The sequence below is a fragment of the Ziziphus jujuba genome, chromosome 1 (assembly GCF_031755915.1).
Source record: "Ziziphus jujuba cultivar Dongzao chromosome 1, ASM3175591v1".
Classification (NCBI taxonomy): Eukaryota; Viridiplantae; Streptophyta; class Magnoliopsida; order Rosales; family Rhamnaceae; genus Ziziphus; species Ziziphus jujuba.
In genome coordinates, this window is record NC_083379.1 from 38,482,919 (window position 1) to 38,505,000 (window position 22,082).

Genomic DNA, 22,082 nt, shown 5'->3' on the forward strand with positions numbered 1-22,082 from the left:
ACTCGCTGGCATTAATTTTTTCTTGCTAATATAAATCTATATTCTTACATGCAATAAAATCTTCTAAATCCAGTGTTTGATGGGCATGCCAAAATGAACACGCCCAGAATCTCAAAGAGCTAAAGGAGGCCGCAAAATTTAGAACCTAAAAGAGCCCACATACATCGTAGAGCCAGTTAGACCTGAAGGAAAATTTGATTTGTACAACGTTTACGAGTCATTCCTTAACATTTATTTGCAGACAGTTCCCCACCCGCGAGAATCTAGATTAGTATTTGCCAAAATTCCAAATGCTCAACAAACCACTTGCCACACAGAAGAACAAGCAGCACCACCAGAAAATAAAAAAACAGATTTGCAACAGATCTTACGAACTAAAAATATTTATTATCACTATACATGGGATCCCATTACAATCCAATGAAATCTCCATGGATTAAAACACAAAGAAAGAAAATAAGAAAAAGACAAGCAAAACCAAACCAAATCCTTAAAAAAAAACCATTAGCACATAACACGAATACAAAGACCCAAGTCCTTAAAAACCATGAATCTTGATCTGGCCTTTCTTGGCGATGCCAGCCTGAACAAGAAACTGAGAGACGTTCTTGCGGTGATCCCCCTGGAGCTGAATTATCTTTCCCAATTCTTTGTCCTGGACAACATTCCCGTTGCAACAGAACTCCTTCTTGATGTCTTTGAGGATCTTGTCGTACTTGTAGTCCTTATTCAGACCCTGCACGGTAGTCAGGCACTTCTTTCCATTCCTCTGCTGGACTCGTATGTGTACATACTCTTTGGCCCCGGGGGCATTAGAATCTTTGGTCTCAGCAAATGGATCGTAAGCGGATGGTAACTGGTCTTCTAAATCAACCATGTACTTAGCTTGCTTTGAAATCTTAAACCACCACGAAACAAAAATACTTTTTCTTCTTTCTTTTTTTTTTCCTTCTTTTTCTTCTCTACCTGCAATTAAACCATATCAAACAAGAAGATATGAGAAAACAAAACTAAACTCACCCATACGATCCAATCTCAAATCCGATACCCCACCCCCAAAAAAAAAAAAAAAAAAAAAAAAAAAATCCACAGAATCAATGTAACAAGCAGATTCTATTTTTAAAGTTCCAATCTTTTAAAGTTCTGAAAAAAGAAAATTAGTTGTAAAGAACGGAAGAATTGTTCTTGGTGTCAAAATAAAGATGAAATTTTGATAACAAACAGCTCCTCTTAATGATTTTTCTCCATGCAGATTCGTAAAAAAAATAAATAAATAAACAAAACCCATATGGCAAAGCATCATATTTGATGCAAGCAGAAAGCAGTACTATCACACAAAGCAAGCAATACACTGAATTCAAATTCAATGCCAAGACAGAATATTCAAAAATAAAAGATTAAAAATAAAGCCTTATTGAGTTTTCTTGGAGCACCATACCTTGATGAGCACGCTGCTTCTATACACAAGGCGATTTTACTATAACATTTGACAGAGGGTGGGGGTATAAATAAGCGGGAGGAGACGGACAAACAAGGCGGTGGGAGTCTTGGTCACAAATTCTCTAACCATGGTTAAGTTAAGCTGAGACTTGGGTTCACAATGGATGGCTCTGATGGGGCATGGCTGGAGTTTGGACGGTTGAGATTATGCTGACATGGACTAGGGGAGGGAAATACTTTTAGGAGAAGGAAACGCGTAGATTAAACGCACCCAAAACCTCGGTGTTCCGGAGGGTTTACTCTTGCCACATATTAATTGTCACTGATTTGAACTCTTTTTTTTTTTTTTTTTCCTTCTTCTTCTCATGTATATAAAAAGAAAAAAAATCACTAAAGTGGTCCATCCACGTCCTGCTTCCCCTTTTTAATTTCTTTTGGTAGATTAATTCATCTAATTATAATTGTTACTTTAATAATTTAGTTTTTCCATAATTGGAATCTTAAAACTACGTTTTTTCACCATGAACGCCAATCAAATTGATGAGTCGGGATGATACCATCCTGTATTGTTTTGCAGTTTGGACTTGGTTTCTCCTCATATACAACCTCTTCATCAATTTGTTACGCAATTAAAATTTTTCCTTTGATAAAATGTCTAAAAGCTTGGATGGAAAAGGATTTTACCAAAGCATCATTTGCAGCTAGTTATAAGGACTTCTAAGCTGCTGTACCCATGGAACACCCAAAAAAGCTATGTACTTGAATGTAGCACAGAGAAATAAGTCTTAAGATCTGCAACATATCTTCAAACTAAGAATATTTATTGCCATTATAGATGGAATCCCATTACAATCAGATGAAATCCCCATGGATTAAAAACAAGAAATAAGTAAAAACACAAGCAAAACCGAAACCAAATCCACACACAGACGAATTATTTGCTTATTTCAGATAGGTGGTGCTCACACACACCCCACTAGCACATAACACGGTTAAGACCCAAAGTCCTTAAAAACCATGAATCTTAATCTGATCTTTCTTGACAATGCCAGCCTGAACAAGAAACTGAGAGACGTTCTTGCGCTGATCACCTTGGAGCTGGATTATCTTTCCCAATACTTTGTCCTGGACAACATTTCCATTGCAACAGAACTCCTTCTTGAGGTCTTTGAGGATCCTTTCGTAGCTAAAGTCCTTTCTCAGACCCTGTACGGTAGTCAGGCACTTCTTGCCGTTCCTCTGTTGGACTCGTATGTGTACATACTCTTTGGCCCCGGGGGCATCAGAATCTTTGGCCTCGGCAAATGGATCGAAAGTAGTAGGGATCTGGACATCTAATTCAACCATGTACTTTGTTTGTTTTTAAATCTTAAATCACCACGACAGCAAGAGTGATTTCTCGTTTTTTTCTCTCTCTAACTGCAATAAACCATATCAAACAACATGATGTTAGAAATCAAAACCAAAGTCTTAACCCCTTTGATCCATCTCAAAATCCAATACAAACAACAGAGTCTAAGATTATATTCTCAAAGGTACAATGTTTTAAATTAAAAACCCAAAAAAAAAAAATATATGCTTGTAAAGAATGGAAAGAACTTTCCTTTGTGTCAGAATAAAGATGAAATTTTGAAAACAAACTGCTCCATAAATGATTCACCCAATATAGATTCATAACAATTAAACTAAGACGCATATCGCAAAACACCATATTTGAGAAAGCAGAAAGCGGTTCAATCATAACTACACACATAAATCAATAGAAAAGCAAGCAATCAATACCCAGATTTCAAATTCAAAACCAAAACAGAAAAGAAAAGAAAAACCAAAGGGAAGTCTTGAGCTAAGCATAATATTTGAGCAAATAGCAGTTTCTATCACACGAAAACACATACATCAAAAGAGGAGCAAGCAATAACCAGAAATCAAATTCAATACCAAAACAGAGAGAGAAGAGAAACCAAAGAAAAGCCTCTTTTGAGTTTTTCCTAGACTGCCATACCCGATAATCTAGCTTCCACACGGTCCTGGATTTGATGAGGAAGTTTAGAAGAGGGAGAGGGGTTATATATATGAGCGGGAGGAGACGGACAAACAAGGCGGTTAAGAGTCGTGGCCACAAATTCTCTAACCATGGTTACGTTAAACCGAGACTCTGATTAACCATGGATGGCTATGATGAAGCATGGGAGAAGTTTGGACGGTTGAGATTATGATGACGTGGACTAGGGGTGGGAGAGAAGAAAGAAGGAAACGCGTAGATTAAACGCACTCAAAAACCGTTGGTCACACCCAGACCGGCAACCAAACAGGGGTTGAATTCATTGTCAGGAGGAATATATTATTATTATTATTTTTATAAAAAAATAAATAAATAAAAAAAGAAAAATAAAAGAAGTCGTACGAAGGATTGGTAGGAGCGGGGTTGGCGTTTCAGTGAGCCTTTGGTGGGTTGTGGGTCCCAAATTGGGAGAAGAATCCAGAAGAGAACGACACGTGGCCCATCCAGTTGGGGCGTATTTATCCGGTTCAGGAGAAGATTTTCTCCCGGTTCAGGGATTCTTTGAATAGAAAGAAAGTAGACCCCACTCACTTGTCACTTGCGAGACATCGATCATTCTGGTGCTTCACTGGGACCATCCATGCTGTTTGTGTGTGTTTGTGTGTGTGTGTGTGACACATTGGAATCGGGTCCGAGATTACGAACCTGGACAGTGTGGACCCCACCTCCCGTGTTTTTAGATATATACAGCCTTTTTGTTTGACCATTGACTCGTTACTTTTTACCCAATGGTTTAAAAAAATAAATAAATAAATAAAAGATCTAAAAATCAAACCTTGCCAAATGTAATATGGTATGATACGGATATCTCTTCCTTTCTAAGTTTTATTTCAACTTTATAAAATGTAATCATATTCATATATGATCACTAATTCATAGTATCTTCAAGATTCTTTCACTTTTATTTTAATTTAATAAATTTCTGAATAAGATAATTCTCTAATAAATACTCTTTTAATAAATACATCCACCATAATATTAGATGCTAATTTTCTTTATTTTTCGAAAGATGAATTTTTTTAATTTAAATTGAAAATAATAAAAATTCAGAACAGTTTGAACATTCCCCCCCAGAAAAAAAAAAAAAATTGAGCAACACATTTCTGATGGACTAGGAACAAAAATTTTAAAAAAAAATTTTGGATGTCAAATTAGTAATTTTCTACCTATAGAAATTACAAAGGAACAAAAAATTTTATTAAAAAAATTTGGATGTTAAAGTATTTGAATTTTATTCTAATGAAAGTTGCAACCTTTTGAATCAGAGAGCTAATACAAAAGCTTCTTTGAATAGATAAAATTTTCATATTTGATAGAAAAAATTCAATGGGAAAAGTAATTGCCAAACAAAATTTAAATTGCAAAAGCTATAAAATTTGTAATAAATTAAAAGAATAATTAAGTAGAAACTGTTGGATTTATTAACGAGTTTTTATCCATTGCAATTTAATCTTAATTGGATAAAGTAACAGTATTTGAAAATAGATGAAAAAAGGAAAAAATACAAATGAATTAAAATCAACCATATAATTTATAATTGGCACATGTCATGAAATTCAGTTGACAAAAATTTAAATTGAGAGAAGATAGGATAAAATTTAAAATGATAATAAATGTTATTATTATTGTTATTATTATTAGTATTATGTGATATACAATAGTATTTCTTATAATCATTTTCATCTTTATTGTTTAATTCAAAATTTTACATTTAGTTCAAAAGAAAAATTAAAAAAAATAAATAAATGAATAAAGAGCAAAAATTTAGATTAATTTTGGGCCTATCTAGCTTGTTGAACAAAATGAAAATTTGATCCATTATCTATATTGGATTGCTTCGCGGCAGTTTGGGTTTCATGAGCTTTTTAGCACAAGGCCATGTCTATAAATTTCATTTTCTGGAAAAATTTATTTTCCATCCAATCACTTTCCCTCTGCTTTCTTCGGCTTTCTTTCCAAATAAACAAACACCCATTCTTGACCACCAAAACCTTCCTTTAGTGCAAATTGACGGCGAATTGACACCAAAACCAAAACCATTTTGTTGAGAAATCCATCTCCATTTTTTAATGGTTAATCAAACTTATAAATGTTTCCTTCAATGTAGGTCTACATACAACCGAATATACTTCTTAATATGTATATATAGAGGAACTGTTCCCAAATAAAAAATTTTGATAAACATTTTTGACAAATAATAATCTTGATTTTTGAATTTTTTTTAATCTAATGATATAAATTTAATATCCTCAAAATAGCTTTAAACGTTTAATACTCACATTCAAACACTATATATCTATTTTAAGTAACAAAAAAGTCATAAATGACGTTTATTTTATTATACACAAAACAAATGTCCAATTATCTCTCTCCTTCATAATGATATTATAATTCCTCTTAACCAAACCCAATTTTTTTTTTTTCAAATAATCTTAAGAAATGGTTGGAAAAAAAAAAAAAACTTTAAAAGCTTCAGTATTATGTGAGTTTTACTGCTTTTCGGAACATGATGAATAAAATAATTATAGCCTAATTTCTCTTTTCTTAGATGAAAGAAAAAAAAAAATGATAGTGATTATATAATTTGAAACTTTTACATCCAAATAAAATTTTGATCAAACTTGAGGGACGAACTTGATGGAGAGAACTAAAGTTTTTTTTTCTTTTTTTTTTTTCCCCCTTTAAATCAACATCATCAACAATTTATATATGTATAATTTTTTTTTTTTCCATTCAATGTCTCTTGCTTAAGAGTTTCATTAAAAAATAATAATAAAAAAAAAATACTTGATTAAGAATCTGTTTGATATAACTAATGAAAATAGAATTTGTATAATAGATTTTTTTGAAAAAAAACGTTTATTAAAAAACTAATAAATATTTGGTTGTAAAAAAAAAAAACAAAATACTCATTAAACTGTATTAAATGTTTATTAAATTTTTATATAAAGTAAAAAAATAATAATTTTTTTAGAAAAGCTCAAAATTTAAACTTCTCTAAAACAATTTAAAAAAACTCATTTTTTTATCAATAAATACTTATTAACTTTTACCATATTTTTATTTTTTGATAAAAATACTTTTGACCTTCCAGTAGAGCTTTTAAACCCAAAAAAAACCCCTAACAAAAACCCTAACAAAGCCTAAGGAAAGATTGAAATGTACATTCAAATAAAATTGAAATGAAATGATAAAGTATGACCAGAGATTGACAATATGTATGGTAAACTAAATATCATTTAATTTTTTTTACTTTAAATAGAGGATGCTTGGATATCAGTATAGGAATTTGAATGGTTTTATAAAGAAGAAAATTACACTTTAGATTAAACATATTTAATTGTCAAGATCATTCGTTAATATTGTTTGTCAAAAATCTTTGTTTGGAGAACAGATATGGAAGAATATAAAGTAAAGAAAACAAAAAAAATTTGTTCTTTTTCATTGCCATATACAATAGACACAAATTTTATGCATTTGGGTGGTCAGGTAAGCGCTTCAGATCCATCTCAACTTGGTGGATTGTCCATTGCATATTTTCCAATTTCTACAAGGAAAAATAATGATGTCAGGACTTTTCCCAAGAACCAAACAAAGTATGATTATGGTAAGTCAAAATTGGAGTACCTTGACAATATCATGGTACTGCCTTGCAATTGCATCGAAATGAGGATCAACACCTTGATACTCTCGGAGACGTGTAACCTGGTGAAGAAATTTAATTCTGAATTAATAAACAAAAAGCCAAGAACAAGGTAGAGGCAAACAAATCATAGACTTGCAATGATGTTTAAAACTTTGAAACAGCAATGATGTTAATTAAGATGAAGATGGGTGCATTTCATCCTAAATGATTTCTCAATATAAGTCAGCTATATTTGCAACTATCATGTAAAGCTATTCTGGTCAGATTTGTAATTCAATATATCCGTATGTACTCAACAATTTCAGCGGAAATACTACAAGGTCATAGAAACCATACAAAGTGAATGCAAAATTGCTAATAAGCATATTGCAAATATACTTGTAGCCAGAAAATTCCTTGGCACAAGGATATTAAAAAAATTCAATATCTGTTTAGGACATTAAGTTCAGAAAAATTTTCACAAATCAGCATATTAGAAGATTATACCAAAAATCAATTATCATAATTAGATGGAAAAATAGACTTAAATCTTCTGGCATAATGCCATTCTTCTCATAAAGCATAGTACTAAAAGCATTAAAGGAAGCTGGCAGAAGCATGTGATAATTTATTGATGTTTTAATATCTCAGTATCCATGCATGCTTAAACTGGGGAAAAAGATAAGGCTTATTATAAAATATAAATGAGAAATACAAAACAGGTATTACAGGAACAAGGAGAGATGAGCATACCGCTTTGTTATATGCAATAGAAGCTTCTTCTGTAGCCTCAACAAGATACTTTCTGGAAATTTGTAAAGATAATTGAGAACAACGTTGAATCAGAATTCTACATTGCATTTAAAATAGTGACACCAATAATTACCTTATTTTGTGTAGAGCTGGTATTGATTCTTGAGTGTATGTTTCAAGAAGAAGAACATGCTCTAGAACCCTGGAGTCAAAGGCAGTCATAGTAAGCTTATCAAATTCAAATCAATAGCAATTTACAACAGGATTTGTCAGCTCATATAAAGACAGTCTTGTAATATGAAGTCAGAGGATGAATTTTAAGAAATAACTAAATTCCCATGAGTAAATAACAATGCCAACCATTAGAATATTTAATTGTTACTTCACAAATACTACCAAATCAATGCCATCTAGCAGTTATAATTGGCAAGCCACCTAGTAATGATATAACAATAAAGAGCTCATGGTACATAAGCAACGGCAGAACAAGCAACCAAAATACAGAAATGAGGCGAAAAAATAAACAAAAGGAAATGTGGTGACAAACCTCAACTTTGCATTCATGGTCTCACACCTTTTGCAAAGCCATGTTTTTTGCAGTTCGTCCTAAAAATCATCAAGACAAAATAAGTTGGAAGACCACCCCAATGATTAGAAGAAACATCAATACGAAAGAGCAAAGGCAGATAAATTAAATTTAATGGTTGAACACATTTTGATCATCAAATATTCTTTAGCAATAAAAGCCTTACATATTTGTGCTGATGTTGCAGCTTCAAATCTTTTACAAGCTTAATAAGCACACCCAATATCTGCTCTAAGACCTAATTGATGAAAAACAATTTCCCAAGTCATACACCCACGTGAACAACATGCCAGGCATACAAAACTGCGGGGTCAGGGTGAAAATAAAAAAAGAAAGAAGAAAGAAGTTATGAACAAGAGTCGCCTATTCACATACGTTATAATATTCAGCAAATTTCCTATCTGCAGAGTACAGATCCTCTCGTAGAGAAGCTTCTTCTCTTTCAATCTCCTCTATTATGAACTTTACTCTGCAAAAATGTTATTACATTACAGTTCTACCATAAGTATTGACAGCCGTTAGCTTCGATAAGAAATAGTAGCATGAAAGTTATTAGTTTATCCAGAACTGCGCTTTAAGATGCAGGAAAAACAATGAAAAACTCTTTCCCAAGATTCAGTTAATAAGGATAATAGTTTAAGATACCAATCTATTAAAAAAGAAAAAAACAATAAATGCTCTTGCACAATGAATGTTGCAGCCTTCAATTAGAATTAGCTTTGCAATTTAAGCGAGAATATAGTTTGCAAAACAGCCACTGGTCCCCACCAAAGTTTACAGTAATCAGCAGACAGTATCTCTTCCTTTTAGTTTACTTAGTAGAGAATTGACATTAAAAATTATGTTAAGAGAGTAAATCAAACCTTTCAGGAATCCTAGCACTTGAATTTTGGTGCCCAGATGATGAGTCTGCAGCAACAAAGCAGAAGCTGTGATTTTCACATAATCATTGTACATGTAACACTCTTCCAGTTCCACAATATGCTTGGTGCATGTGACCCATATTTCAAGGCAAGTAGCCTAACAATCAATCAACAGCCCCACCCCAACCTGGTTCCCTACTAATTAAAGTGGAAAGAAGTCCAAAATTTCCAATATCCTACATGGTATTATTGCAATTGGAAAAAAAAAAAACAAAAAAAATACAAAAAATACAAAAAACAACCAGATCAACTACTTGATAAATAGATCATTGTGAATATCACAAGAAGATGCACTTGCTATAGATTTATTTTATAGATGAAATGCACTGGCTAATGTAGAGAGAGAGAGAGAGAGAGAGATACCCATGTCATCCATTATAAAGGCATCAGCTAACTTATCACATTTAGACTTTAAACGAGCTTCGATCTCATGGGAAAGACACAACTGGTATTCTGTTGTATCCTACAGTTACAATATACAGAAATATCTTAATAATTTCTATAAGTGGAAAATGTCTACAGAATATTATTGAAACAGGCATAATATTATAAATACATGGAAGATATGCTCATATGGAAAAAAGTTGAAAATGAAAAAATAATAATAATAAACATCATAAAGAGAATAATTTTTAGGCTATCTCACCATGGAGGAGGGACTTTTCTGGAGCTGAGTTTGCCATAAATAATTGGGTGTAATTCCAAGAAAGCGATTAGGAACACCACCAACTCCAGGTTCTGTATCAGAACCAGCAAGAGAAAGGTTGTTATTTGCGGCACTGACATTGCTACTTGGAGTTGTATAATTTGTAGAATTGGAGGTTGAACTGATTGTAACACTTGTACTGGTACTATCAAGGGAGGTCCTTGACATTATACTGCACTTCTCAATTTCTTCTTCACGGATTTCACCATCTTTGGAGATAAGAGGAAGCCTTAACCTTTGAGCTGCTTCAGCAACAACCATTCGATGCTCTAAGTTCTCATATACCTGATATAAAGAAATTATTCTGAATTCATGCTATTCATGCTACTTAAATTAACTAGTAACTAATAAACTCTGAAGGCACATTTAAAAACCCAATTGAATAACTGAAATAGCATAATCTCACAAAAGCCAGCTCATATACAGAATGGCAGCCATCCACAGAAATAATTATTAGAGAAGAATAGGACATTACCCTCCATGGATACTAATTGAGAACTAATACCATCATTCATAAGCTTTGACTTTCTTTGGCACCATTTGTCTAGATTCTACTTTTGTTTTTCTTTATCCTATATCTTCATGAAAGAAATTTTAAGTACAGCGGAATGCAACAACTCAAATTCCATTAGAGCAACCAAAGGCATCCTTACAAATATTACATAGAAGAATTGCAGTTTTTCTTTTAATGCAATTTGATATCAGATTTCATACTGTGCATCATTAATATAAATATTTCATAGCAACCATATCTTAAACTTGACTAGTAAACATGGCTTGACAACATAAACCTTAAAATTCATTTATAGATGGACAAATCTCAAGAAAACGGAAAGACTACAATAAAAGTAAACAAAAGACTATGATAATTCAAGTTGGAAGTGCAACTACTTAACACCTGAGGGGAGTTCTTTAGGCCAAGCTGCAGGTATAAGCCCTGCACGTCTCGAATTCCTCCGAGATTAGCCACAGAAACTGCCTGTTGATACTCTTCCACCATAGCAATTGCCTCACTATATATTGCCTATTCCAAAACAGTAAATTAAACATCTTGTAAAATACACACACACAAAAAAAAAAAAAAAAAAAAAAAAAAAAAAGGAGAGAAAAATTAAACCCTATAATAATACTACAAAATACAGAAAATACCAGAAACTAAAACCAAATGCAAAAACAAAAAAGAAGAAACTTTACTAACATTAAATTATTATTATTATTTTTTTTAAAAAATGGAAAATGGTTAATAGAATTACCATGGCTTCCAGGTAGCGAAGCCGTTCCCTGGACATTTCCTCCCTCGCCTGAGAAATTAACGAAAAAACTCAGAGACAGAAAGGAAAGCAAAAGATGATGCTAAAAATTCATTTTGGCCGCCGAGAAAAGCCGACATTGAGTTTCCCAAATGGAGTAGCTACAATTTTCCAGGCAACCAAACAAGCAGAGAGAAAAGTGGAAAAAGAGAGAGAGAGAGAGAGAGAGAGTATACAAGTAGGAGGTCGAAGTAAGCGGATTTGGAAACGAGAGAACCATCAGGAGCCAAGCAATGGCGGTCCAACTGATCCAGCATTTGTGTCACATCCGCTGCCAGATTTTGCCCTTGTTGCAGTCCCTTCACCATCTCCCCCTACGATCTTCTATTCGACACGCCGGCGTTTTGCAACTCCTCGATGCCTCTCACTCTGTCTCTCAGCCAATTCAAAATCTCACCCAAACTGCCTTTCTACTCTCCCTCTCCCTCTTTCTCTCGGGCCGGCTTTCAAATTGAACTACCAGACTCACCACCAGCAGACACAGATCAAAATTTTAGTTTATTTACCAAAACACCCTCGATAGAAGATGACGCTTGTTTTGTTTCTGTAATATATATATATATATATATAATATAGATTAGTTTTACATTACATATTTGTCTGCCTAGGTTATATTTAAATTGATATTTTTTTTAAAAAAATATTAATTTTTATTGTGTATATATACAGTATGCATCGGTTTAGGTTTAGTCCATGGGGATCATTCTTACCGAATTCTTTTATATATATATATATAGTTTGTCTATAGTGCGGACGGTTCTTAAGCGGATCACAGTATTGGTAACGATTTCATAGTATTGGTGACGATTTTCTAAAAAATTATCGTTAATACTATAAAAAACTGTCACTAATACTGCAATACTCATGCAGACCGTTCTCACCATAGAATTTCCATATATATATATATATATACACACACAAATAATGACCAAGTTAAATCAATAATTTTTTGACTAAGTTAAATCAATAATATTTTTTTTAACATTCTTGATTTTATTATTTAAGAAGGTCAAAATTGCTTATGTTTTATAATTATTTATTGGGGAAATGAAAAGTAATGGAAAAAAAAAAGCAATAATAAATATTAGTAAACTCTAATATTTTTCGTGATATATTTTCAAACATTCAGTTTTTGGTTTTTTTTTTTTGGGAGAAAGATAATGAAACATTTTTATTTTCTTCCTGTAGAACAAAGGGAAAATGCTAAGTTTTTTTTTTTTTTTTTTTGGGTTCTTTTTACAATATTTTTCATGATATGTTTTGTTATATGTCAAATTATATACATAAATTTTGAGTGGTATTTTGTGTTATATTAGATATGAGTGAATGATCGGATTTAAATTTTGTATGGTATGAAAAATATGTTGCCTTTTGCTATTTGGTATGGAAGGCTAGTTTCGTAATATCAAGTTCAGAACTTAAAAAAAAATAAAAAAATAAAAAAGTCCTCCAACCTTTAAAATGCGCAAAATGAACTGAATATGGAGGTCGGTTTGTTTGGGAGGCTTATGATTGGGAGAGCTCAAAATTAATCGACGGCGCTCTGTATTTTTATCTATCTATCAATTTGTCTATCCGTGTCGTGTGGGTGTGTGTGAATATTGATTTTGATGGAAAAAAGCAAAGCTTTATTAAGCATAAGGGATTCTCTAAGTAAGCTCGATTTCAATCCCAGATCCAATTCCGATTCCAATTCCAATTCCAATTCCAATTCCAGTCCCAATCCCAAGCAGTTCACCACAATTTCTTCTACTACCTATCAATCTTCAAGTACTTCTCTCACCACTTTTCTTTCTCTCTCTATCTCTATCTATATCTATGTACATGGAATTGTAATTGTAGGTTTTTTTGGTGATAACAGGAATAGCGCGGGACAAGAGAAATCCTCCAAGTTTAGTGAGCTTGTGTCTTGGAGTTATCGGCAAGCATTTGGAAGATATTGTCCCCGATTTGCCTGAGATTTCCGTCACCTTTCCCTCTGATATTAAGGTACGTTTTATTTTTTATTTTTTGTATTTTTTTATTTTGCTTTTTAAAATTCTTTTCTGGAAAATTTGTAATTGTGATGGGTTGGAAATCGAAGGGGGGAGAGAGTGGGATTTGGGTTTGGTTGGGAAAATGGTAATCTTGAGGATTCTGGGTAGCAGGTTTGAAAATTTTGTATATTATGGAGCTGTAAATATGAAAATAATATATTTGAACACGGTCGTGTAATGGAATTCATTTTATTTTATTTTATTTTTTGGGGGAGGGGGGGAATCTTTTTATTGTTTTATAATTATGGGATCAAGGTTCATGTGGTGTTAATTTGCTAGGCTGAGAATTGGTGCAAAATGTGGATGGTTTCACCGAATCACTGCAGTTTTTTCTGTAAATTTTGGGCATTGTATCTTGCTTATCAAGTTTGCAATTCTATTCCAATTAGCTTTGTATTTCAATTATTCTTTATGTTCCTAAGAATTACCATTGAATGGCAGATGGCACTGGCAGCGATTGCCAGAAGAAGAAAGTTACTAAACGATGATATTATTGTCTCTCTAGCTGATAGTTCCTGGGAAATTCTTGACATCTCTGGATCAGATGTTTCAGATTTTGGCTTAGCAAAAGTGGCTGAAATGTGCAAATTTCTTAGAGCTGTGGATATAAGGTAATTAGATTTTGATGTTATCATGTTTATAATCTCTGGAAGAAATAGGCTAACAGTGCAAGACCAACAATCCATTTGGACTGAGGGATGTAACGTTATGGGAGAGGGCTTGAGAATTCTGCTCTAAAATGGAGAAACTGCATTGTTGGGAATGCTTTATCACATGTTCATGATGTATTCAATGTTGATGAAATATTTGTTACCAATTTCATTTAGATAACTAGAATTCGTTTCCTACTATGAAGTAGTTAGTAGTAACTAGCTGACTGCAAACTTGTGAAATAAACCCGTTATTTGGTTTTGAAACAATTCAAAGGTATTGATTATTGAGATAATTCTTTTGCAGCCGGTGCGACAAAATTACTGCAGCTGGTGTTCATGAACTTGTGCAACACTGCCGTTCATTGGAGACATTGAGATGCGGGTACTCTTTGTTTACCTAACATCGCTCTAATTTTTATTTAAGTACATGTTTCTTTATATATACCATTTGATTTGGACCTTCTGGATGTCTCGTGTAGATATAGTGTGAATTTCCATTTGTGTGCTGAAGCTTTTTCCTTCTCTGGCAGCTCAAAATTAATTGAATGTATATAATTCTGGCATATAAAACTTGAAAAAAGGAGTAATGTTTTTCGTCCTGTCCTCATTCATTAGAGATATTGTGAGAGTGAGATCATATTGGTATTAGTTAATTGTGTTTTTTTTTTTTTTTTTGGTGTGTTTTACATGTCCAATGAACATGTGAATACTCAATATCTTGAATTTGGTTTAGATTCCTAATGCTAGCAATAGCTAGAAGTGTTCATGATCATGTGTATAGTGCCATTGAAAGAATATATTCTCATTTTTAGACTCTATATAAATGTTTCAGATAACAAATTTTTTTTTTTGGGGTTGATTTCCATACAACATAATGTGTCGAGGATATTATGTTTAACTAGCAGTATCATAACAGGATATGAACCAAAGTTAATGTTGCAGAGGGTGCCCAGGATATTATGTTTAACTAGCAGTATCATAACAGGATATGAACCAAAGTTAATGTTGCAGAGGGTGCCCGAGGAGCGACTACACTGCACGTAGATGTTTGGGTATTTTTAGGCCAAAGCTGAATGATGTGGATGGAGATTCCTGGGAAGAACTTGATACGGCAGAAATTGCTAATGGTGCGGAGTCATTGCGGTGGCTGATATGGGTATAAACTTGCTCTTTTCTATAAATGATACTTTTCGCGATCAACAAGTTCAATGATCCTCTGTGTCTACTGTGGTATAGGGAAGTTCTGGCATCTTTTCACTTTCAAAAACATAAAACACATTGAGTAGCTGCTTGTTAGTGAAAATGTATGATGCATGTGCTTTTGTTAGTATGTGCATAGAGACTTGTTGTGGTAGTGTAGTGTTACAGAGCAGTTAAGGAGTGCATTGGCAAATGAGAACTTGAGAAACTTGTCCCTTATTTATTTATTATGTTAATGCCTGTTAAAGATTTTTCTAAGTGGTCTCTTTTATTGCAGCCAAAAATTGATGATGATTCTTTGGAGAGCTTTTCAACAGAGTGCCCACGCATTATAGTGAATCCCAAAGCATCACCCTTTGGTTTCAGGGGGAACCAAGTTCCTAGGGAAGCATTACCAAATATTGTACTCGATGATGCAGTTGTGAAGGATATTGATCCCACAACGTGGGCAGTATGTGGTTATGTATCCAGGACTACACCTTCACTTTCAAGCCCCACTGAGTTATCTATGGCCGAAAAGTTTAGACTCGCATTTATCGAAAGAGATACACGATTAGCTCCAAAACGAGCAAAGAATGCAAGACAACACCAACGCCGTGCAGAGAGGGAGTGGATGATGACGAGTACAAGTGCCAAGGCACTTGCTCTTGCCTCACGAGCCAGCAAATCTTTGCTCAGTCGGAATTAGTTCCAATTGGTTGCATTACCCTGAATCGCTATGAGTTTTTTCCTATTTTTGAATTGTATATAGCAAAAAATATGTTGAGCTTGATAGAGAAACGAAATTTTCATCCCAAAGGAATATTGTTCTTGAACACTATATATATGTATGTACACTGGTATATTTTAATTGCTATGAAAGAAATACCTTGACCTGTCTTTGCTGAAAGGCAATATATAAGGCATGGCAACTATTGTCAGGCGCTATTGTTCAGGGATGGACGTATGTGCTGCTGTATGCAATTGGTTCTCTTTGGTGGGATTAAAGTTTCCCAATTGACCATACAAGGTTAGTCCACCCTAAAAAGTCATATGTAGAAATTGGAGGCTGAAATTTTCTATCCAATTGCTACCTTAGGCGTCTTCAAAATAGCATCATCTAAAATAACTAAAATAGAACTTGTAAATTTGTAATATCTCATCAAAAATATAGAACTTGTGATGGCTAAATTGAAAAATCGCAACGAACATAAAATGTGATACGGAATTAACTAATAGAATAGTATTTTTGCGGTTTTACATGCTGTAGGCCAATCCAAGTTCAAACATCACATTCTTGTAAAACTTTCAAAAATTGTAAAGAACCTCGAAACACGACTTCTTTTTGGTTATGAATTTCCAGGTCAGCTTTTTATTCAACAAACCCAGATCGCCAATAAAATCATATGCATTCGTAAATAGCCCCTCCCTCTTCCACGTATGAACATTGCAGACAGATTTCATTTTCATTCTCTACATCAAGTGAAAAAGACCAAGACAAAAAGGATGATGAACAGGACCACCAAAAACAATATCATCATAATCTGGCCTTTGGCACCAGCCTTCTTCATGACCATACCCACTTTTTTCTGCAATGAAGATCAGAAATGGCAGTTATATTACTTACACAATCACTAACACATGGACTTCCCAATATGGGAAGCTACGTAAAATTACACCTTAACTCATTTGGCAGAGGATAGAAATACAATCATCAGTTCAAGGCTCAAATCAAAACGCAGAGACTCACCTGAACAAAGTCAAGACGGTTTGATGTACTGTCCATTTCCATACCCAAGTCATCTATAATTCTCTCCTGAACAAAAGATTGACATTGATGTATTAAAATTTGCAAACATGACTAAAAATATTTGGCAGAGAGCCTATCTACGAGTACCGGTATCCAAAGTTCAACTCACGAAGCAAAATACAGAATTAATAGAAAGCAATGTCACAATGCCCATCATTTTTCTGCTGTAGAATGGCACTTAAGAATTAATAAGAACTAAAACCTATAAAATCTTACCTGTGCAAGGAGCTCTTCATGTATGGTAAGCCCAACACCTCCAATTCTCTGCACGCTTGCACTAAGTTCATCCAACTCCTCATCCTGCTGCCTATAGACACAAATGTATGACATTCATTAAACAGGGAATAACAGAGTACCCAGAGTATTCTGTACAAATTCAGAGGACCTCCAATTTTACTTTTTTACTACAAACTCTCTTTCTATTGAAAAAAGGTCGAAGAAAAGTAATTATGAAGTCAAACTATTAAGAAAACAACAGCAAGCATTGCGATTAAACAAGAACTATAATGCACAGACACTCAGGAAATATGCAGTAATAAAACAATATATATAAACAAATACTCCATCAAGCACTATATAAAATATTTCAATTACCCATTCTATTGGTGAAAGAAACTTAAGACAAGAAAAGGTGACCGGTTAGCACACAGTTATTGGGAGATGCATGAGAGAGGTCAATTTTGTCTGCAAGACACGATGAAAATTTTACCATTTTTGTATGGTTCGAAAATTTAGACAAGATTACAGACTCCCTTCCAATTGGACACCGATATTAGTGAATAAAAAAACATAGAAAAAATAAAACCAGTAAGTTTTCAATTCATATAGCTGTACGTGTAGGGAGGAAACTGAATGAAGTGAAAAAACATCCTTACTTTATGAGAAGCAACTGTCTATCAGATTCTGATGCTATAAAATCATCATTATCATGGGCAGAATACTGGTGGGATCTATCTGTCTCATTTGGATTTGGAAGCCTCATTAGTTCTCGGCGCATCCCATTCATAGTGGTAGTGCCAGTACCATTCGACTCTTTACCAGTTTCTACTGCTTTCTTTATGGCACTTACCTAATAGAGTATTGCAACAATTTAGCAGATCTATGCATACACTTGCAAAAAACTTAACAAATATTACATTACCAAAACTTATTACACTAGCTGAGATATTAAACACAGAATGACAAACTGTACCGACTACAGGATCTACACTGGCAAAAACTTTTTGAAAGAGCAGGGTTATATGAAGAAAACCTGAGTACGAGCAGTACTAGTCCATCTCCTTCGTTTTTCAAGTTCCACTTCATCAATGCCATACCAAGTAGGATCTCTAGCCGCAACAGCAATTGCTTTGTCCAATTCATCCACCTTCCTATCAAAAAACAGGCTTTCAGCAGTAGCAAACAGAGGAATTTGCAATAAAGAAAGGCCAAGAATAATTATAAACTTCATTTAATAGTTTTAGCACATCATGATTAACATAGCAGTTATTCAAGCTACACAGATAAAGCAAAAACAAGAACAAATAAGATTGCATCGAAAAAAAGGACATGTCATCAAATGTACAACCTTCATCATAATGTATGGTCGCATTTAAATAAGAACAGGATAATAAATAAAAAAAGGAGAAAAAATGTTTATATTGGATGTACCTGCCAATCAATGCTCTCGCAATTACCAAGTAATTCCTTTGTAAGATGTACTTGCTCTCCACTATTGCCGGAAATACGTTCCCATTGGTGAAATGAATCTCGCAATTTCTCAATCTAACAAGGAAAAAATAGTCTATAAATAAACAAATCCTGGACCTAGACATAATGTCACCAACTAGAAATTCTGAATAAAAATATCAGAACAATCTGACACACATATACGCACACATTCAACCACAGAAGAGAAACGGTTGCAATATGTCTAACCGGATCAACGAAAGCGTAACCAACACACACACATATTGCACGATTTACATTGTTTGCCCCAGTTCAAAGTGCACTTAAATTGTGAATGGTTTAAAATGTCTACCAGATAAATGAAAGCTTAACCAACATTTGTTCTAGCTGAAACGTATTTAATCAAAATAAACTCACATATGTAATAAAAATAAAATCATTCTCAATAAATTAAACAAAAAATACTAATATGCTTTCTATATGAAGCACCCAAAATTCTATTCCCCAACAAAACTATAGGAATCCAAAATTATCAGATTTTCCCAAGCAATTTCATGTTGCATCCACAATCTATGCACCATGTTAAATCAAAAGGAGCAATTGTAACCCAAATTTTACTTTGTTATGCTTATGTCACCTAATTGTCACACTGATCTCCCTCCCTTGATCACACTAAGAGCATAGAAAAGTTAAAAATTCATCTGGGCAAGATTCTATACCATCTAAATTCTACGAGCACAGCTATCGAAGTCACATTATACACAAAAAGTAAGAAATGCTTCAATTGTGCCAAACTTACAGATTGTTGAATCTCCTCTTTCACAACATAGAATGGGTCTTGAGCCGAAGGCATCTTTGAATATAGTAACCGTAACCTATCAAACGCGCAAAGAGAGAAAAAACAAGCTCAATTTACCACAGATCCTTCCAGCAAATGCAGACACAATTCTCAAGAATTCTACGACAGCTCACAGCAACAATTCAATAAAGAAATGAACAGCAAAAATCTTCTTAGATCAAAAGCAAGAAAGCAAAATTTGGCTCCAATTCCGAAGTTATTTATTTATCATTTTTTTGACAAACAAACAAATAAATTAAACCGAAATCATGGGAATCATATTAAACTATTAGGAGTGGATCCAAAACAGATCTATAAATAGTGTATAATTCGGAACGGAATTACACTGGCAAATTACGGCGCAGACCACCACGAAAACCACCGCGATATATGGACTTTCGTTCGGAATCGAGAAAACTAGGTTTACAATAAAGAAAATTTTCGGAATTGGATGTGCAACGCCAAAGGTAAAAATGACGATCTGAGTGGAAAATATAAGAGTTTAAGTTTGTACGGAACTAACCAGGAGGAGAGGATGTGATATGTGCCGTGGTGGAGCGCAGAGGTGGAGGAGGACGAATTGCCAACAAGATTGTTTGGTTGGGCTTTCTCGAATACTGAAGTTGACAAGTCTTATTTAATGCGTCGAGAAAAAATTGGGCTCTTAAACAAGCCCAATTTAGGCCTGTCAAATAATGAAAAGGGCCTTCACACCCAATGCCAACACAAATGAGGCCTCAACTGACAATGTCCAAAACTATAGAATGTCTGCGTTTGATAAATTTTATTTTTTGAAAATTACAAATTACTCTGTAACTCTATTTTCATTTTTTCAAATCATGCTAAGTAGAAATGCTCAAGCATATGTCTGCGTTTGATAATATATATATATATATATATATATATTTTTAAATTACAAATTACTCTATTATTCTATTACTCTATTAATTCTATTATCTATGACTCAAATCATGTTAGATAAAAATGTTCAAATATTAGAAGTATCATTTTTGTTGTCTTCGTTTGATAATATAAAATAGTTTTTTTCTTTTTAGATTCTAGGATAAATATCAATTAACCTTTTTAATTTGAATTCTTTTTTCTTTATCATAAATGCATTTCTATTTTCAAAATTTTCACTATAGCACTATCATGTTTTATTTACCGTTCCATTTTTAGTTTATCCACATTGTATTCCTATTTAACTAAGAACAGATATTTATTTCTTTCTTCTCCAATTGCTTTGAAGCTATGTGTCATTTTTGTTTTTCTCTTAATTTTCTCTCCATAGACATATATAAAGCTACAGCCATAGCGGTGTCAAAAATCTCCAGTGTCAAAAATCTGGAAAACTCTCCATAGGAAACATGGCACAGAACTAAATGTATATTAAAGGAAAGCCATTACAGACCAGAAAAAATCACAAAGAGCTGCAGGGGATCTAAGAAGAATCATCATTCTGAAGGGATTCCTCAAAGGTATTGGAAAGGTGATGAAACTTGACCAATAGAAGCCAGAAGATCACCGTTAAAAACAATACATATAGCTGGGCAGTAAATTGATAAGTAGACATTCATTCAAATGCAACTTGAACCATTATTTCCTCCTTAAACTTCTCCCTAGCACAAATGTTCTGCTCCATTGCCATATCAACAGTACTATCCAAATATTTGCTGGCTGGAAGACTTATCCATTTCCAACATCTTAACATATAAAATGGAGAACAATTTTTAAATGGAACATATTAAAAAACTTAAAAAACATAAGAATGTCAAATCTGCATCAAGTAAGACAATGATTGTCAGTCAAGATGTGCATAACCGTAAAGAAGAATACCTGAGAGGGTGATAAGACTGAAGAGAAAGTAACCTGTTCTTGAAGAGTCTTGATGACAATGGCAGAGTCGGACGGGTGGAAAGGAAGATTTTCTGTTGGAGAGCAAGAGCCCTTTTTTTGTTTCGGGATCTGGCCTACTATATCTCGATCAATCTAGAAAACTTTTACTTGCATAGTAGTATAATTTGGTCTACGTACTGTAATTGGTGGTTCAATTTTTTTTTTTTTTTTTAATATAGCTGGATAAGATATTTAAATTAAAAAAGAAAAGTAAAATTTATATAATTTTCATCAAAACATCAAATACCTCTATTAAAATTTCTATCAATACATTTTTATGTCACTTCTATAAAATTTACATAATATATGTTAATAGTTATGAAATTTTCACCATATTTTTCATTAAATTTAAACACATATAAGTATCCAAATTAAACTTTAAAAACCAAACAGAAACACCATAACATGCCTTTTGTTCATTTCAGGATAGCATAGAGAATTGGAGATAGCAAGAATCTGACAATTAACATCGAAATTTAAAAATCGGGCATCAAATTACATGTATGCGTCTTGAGAACTTGTGACTTTCAATCCCGCAGCCACTCTTTCTGAAGTATTGATAGTGTTACCCACCCGCCTGCTTATATTCTACCAGAG

The 22,082-nt window shown here is 33.4% G+C and overlaps 5 protein-coding genes across 7 annotated transcripts; 1 reads left to right on the forward strand and 4 right to left on the reverse strand.

The window, feature by feature from the left end:
- Positions 1-367: 367 nt before the first annotated feature.
- On the reverse strand, positions 368-1,590 carry LOC107433035 (protein translation factor SUI1 homolog 2-like). The gene is made up of 2 exons (XM_016044276.4): positions 1,439-1,590; positions 368-966 (listed from the first exon to the last, which is right to left on the reverse strand). Exon 2 carries the CDS (start codon positions 875-877, stop codon positions 539-541), a length of 339 nt encoding a protein of 112 aa, XP_015899762.1. The 5' UTR covers positions 878-966; positions 1,439-1,590; the 3' UTR covers positions 368-538.
- Positions 1,591-2,240: 650 nt separating this feature from the next.
- On the reverse strand, positions 2,241-3,585 carry LOC107433044 (protein translation factor SUI1 homolog). 2 transcript variants are annotated; one of them, XM_048467729.2, is made up of 2 exons: positions 3,443-3,585; positions 2,241-2,859 (listed from the first exon to the last, which is right to left on the reverse strand). In XM_048467729.2, exon 2 carries the CDS (start codon positions 2,785-2,787, stop codon positions 2,449-2,451), a length of 339 nt encoding a protein of 112 aa, XP_048323686.1. In that variant the 5' UTR covers positions 2,788-2,859; positions 3,443-3,585; the 3' UTR covers positions 2,241-2,448. The 2 variants fall into 2 exon arrangements, with proteins under 2 accessions (XP_048323686.1, XP_015899773.1); XM_016044287.4 differs by having other exon boundaries at positions 3,379-3,496.
- Positions 3,586-6,784: 3,199 nt separating this feature from the next.
- On the reverse strand, positions 6,785-11,930 carry LOC107432944 (AUGMIN subunit 4). Its single transcript, XM_016044168.4, has 13 exons — positions 11,582-11,930; positions 11,349-11,396; positions 10,994-11,119; positions 10,036-10,380; positions 9,753-9,852; positions 9,330-9,375; positions 8,842-8,935; positions 8,633-8,704; positions 8,428-8,486; positions 8,014-8,082; positions 7,881-7,932; positions 7,130-7,207; positions 6,785-7,049 (listed from the first exon to the last, which is right to left on the reverse strand). The coding sequence occupies exons 1-13, from the start codon at positions 11,711-11,713 to the stop codon at positions 6,972-6,974; spliced, it is 1,299 nt and encodes a 432-aa protein (XP_015899654.2). The 5' UTR covers positions 11,714-11,930; the 3' UTR covers positions 6,785-6,971.
- A 942-nt stretch (positions 11,931-12,872) lies between these two features.
- LOC107433068 (uncharacterized) lies at positions 12,873-16,865 on the forward strand. The gene is made up of 6 exons (XM_016044316.4): positions 12,873-13,175; positions 13,267-13,394; positions 13,883-14,052; positions 14,399-14,476; positions 15,106-15,250; positions 15,572-16,865. Exons 1-6 carry the CDS (start codon positions 13,016-13,018, stop codon positions 15,980-15,982), a joined length of 1,092 nt encoding a protein of 363 aa, XP_015899802.2. The 5' UTR covers positions 12,873-13,015; the 3' UTR covers positions 15,983-16,865.
- LOC107433077 (syntaxin-61) lies at positions 16,443-20,237 on the reverse strand. Of its 2 annotated transcripts, none has more exons than XM_016044326.4 (8): positions 20,113-20,237; positions 19,551-19,626; positions 18,734-18,847; positions 18,336-18,449; positions 17,959-18,152; positions 17,300-17,390; positions 17,024-17,089; positions 16,443-16,862 (listed from the first exon to the last, which is right to left on the reverse strand). In XM_016044326.4, the coding sequence occupies exons 2-8, from the start codon at positions 19,602-19,604 to the stop codon at positions 16,752-16,754; spliced, it is 744 nt and encodes a 247-aa protein (XP_015899812.2). In that variant the 5' UTR covers positions 19,605-19,626; positions 20,113-20,237; the 3' UTR covers positions 16,443-16,751. The 2 variants fall into 2 exon arrangements, with proteins under 2 accessions (XP_015899812.2, XP_015899817.2); XM_016044331.3 differs by lacking the exon at positions 20,113-20,237 and adding an exon at positions 19,935-20,106.
- Positions 20,238-22,082: the final 1,845 nt, after the last annotated feature.

Bases quoted from the DNA above. Each gene is read 5' to 3' on its own strand.
- LOC107433068 (XM_016044316.4), top strand. From the start codon at position 13,016: ATGGAAAAAAGCAAAGCTTTATTAAGCATAAGGGATTCTCTAAGTAAG. The intron at 13,176-13,266 runs GTACTTCTCTCA...TGGTGATAACAG, and splicing joins TACTACCTATCAATCTTCAA to GAATAGCGCGGGACAAGAGA. The intron at 14,053-14,398 runs GTAATTAGATTT...ATTCTTTTGCAG, and splicing joins CTTAGAGCTGTGGATATAAG to CCGGTGCGACAAAATTACTG.
- LOC107432944 (XM_016044168.4), bottom strand. From the start codon at position 11,713: ATGGTGAAGGGACTGCAACAAGGGCAAAATCTGGCAGCGGATGTGACA. The intron at 9,376-9,752 runs GTATCTCTCTCT...TTGTTGCTGCAG, and splicing joins CTTTATAATGGATGACATGG to ACTCATCATCTGGGCACCAA. The intron at 8,936-9,329 runs GTTTGATTTACT...ACATTTTTGCAG, and splicing joins AGTGCTAGGATTCCTGAAAG to AGTAAAGTTCATAATAGAGG.
- LOC107433077 (XM_016044326.4), bottom strand. From the start codon at position 19,604: ATGCCTTCGGCTCAAGACCCATTCTATGTTGTGAAAGAGGAGATTCAA. The intron at 18,450-18,733 runs GTACATCCAATA...TTTGATAGGAAG, and splicing joins GCGAGAGCATTGATTGGCAG to GTGGATGAATTGGACAAAGC. The intron at 17,391-17,958 runs GTAAGGATGTTT...TTGTGTCTATAG, and splicing joins AGACAGTTGCTTCTCATAAA to GCAGCAGGATGAGGAGTTGG.
- LOC107433044 (XM_048467729.2), bottom strand. From the start codon at position 2,787: ATGGTTGAATTAGATGTCCAGATCCCTACTACTTTCGATCCATTTGCC.
- LOC107433035 (XM_016044276.4), bottom strand. From the start codon at position 877: ATGGTTGATTTAGAAGACCAGTTACCATCCGCTTACGATCCATTTGCT.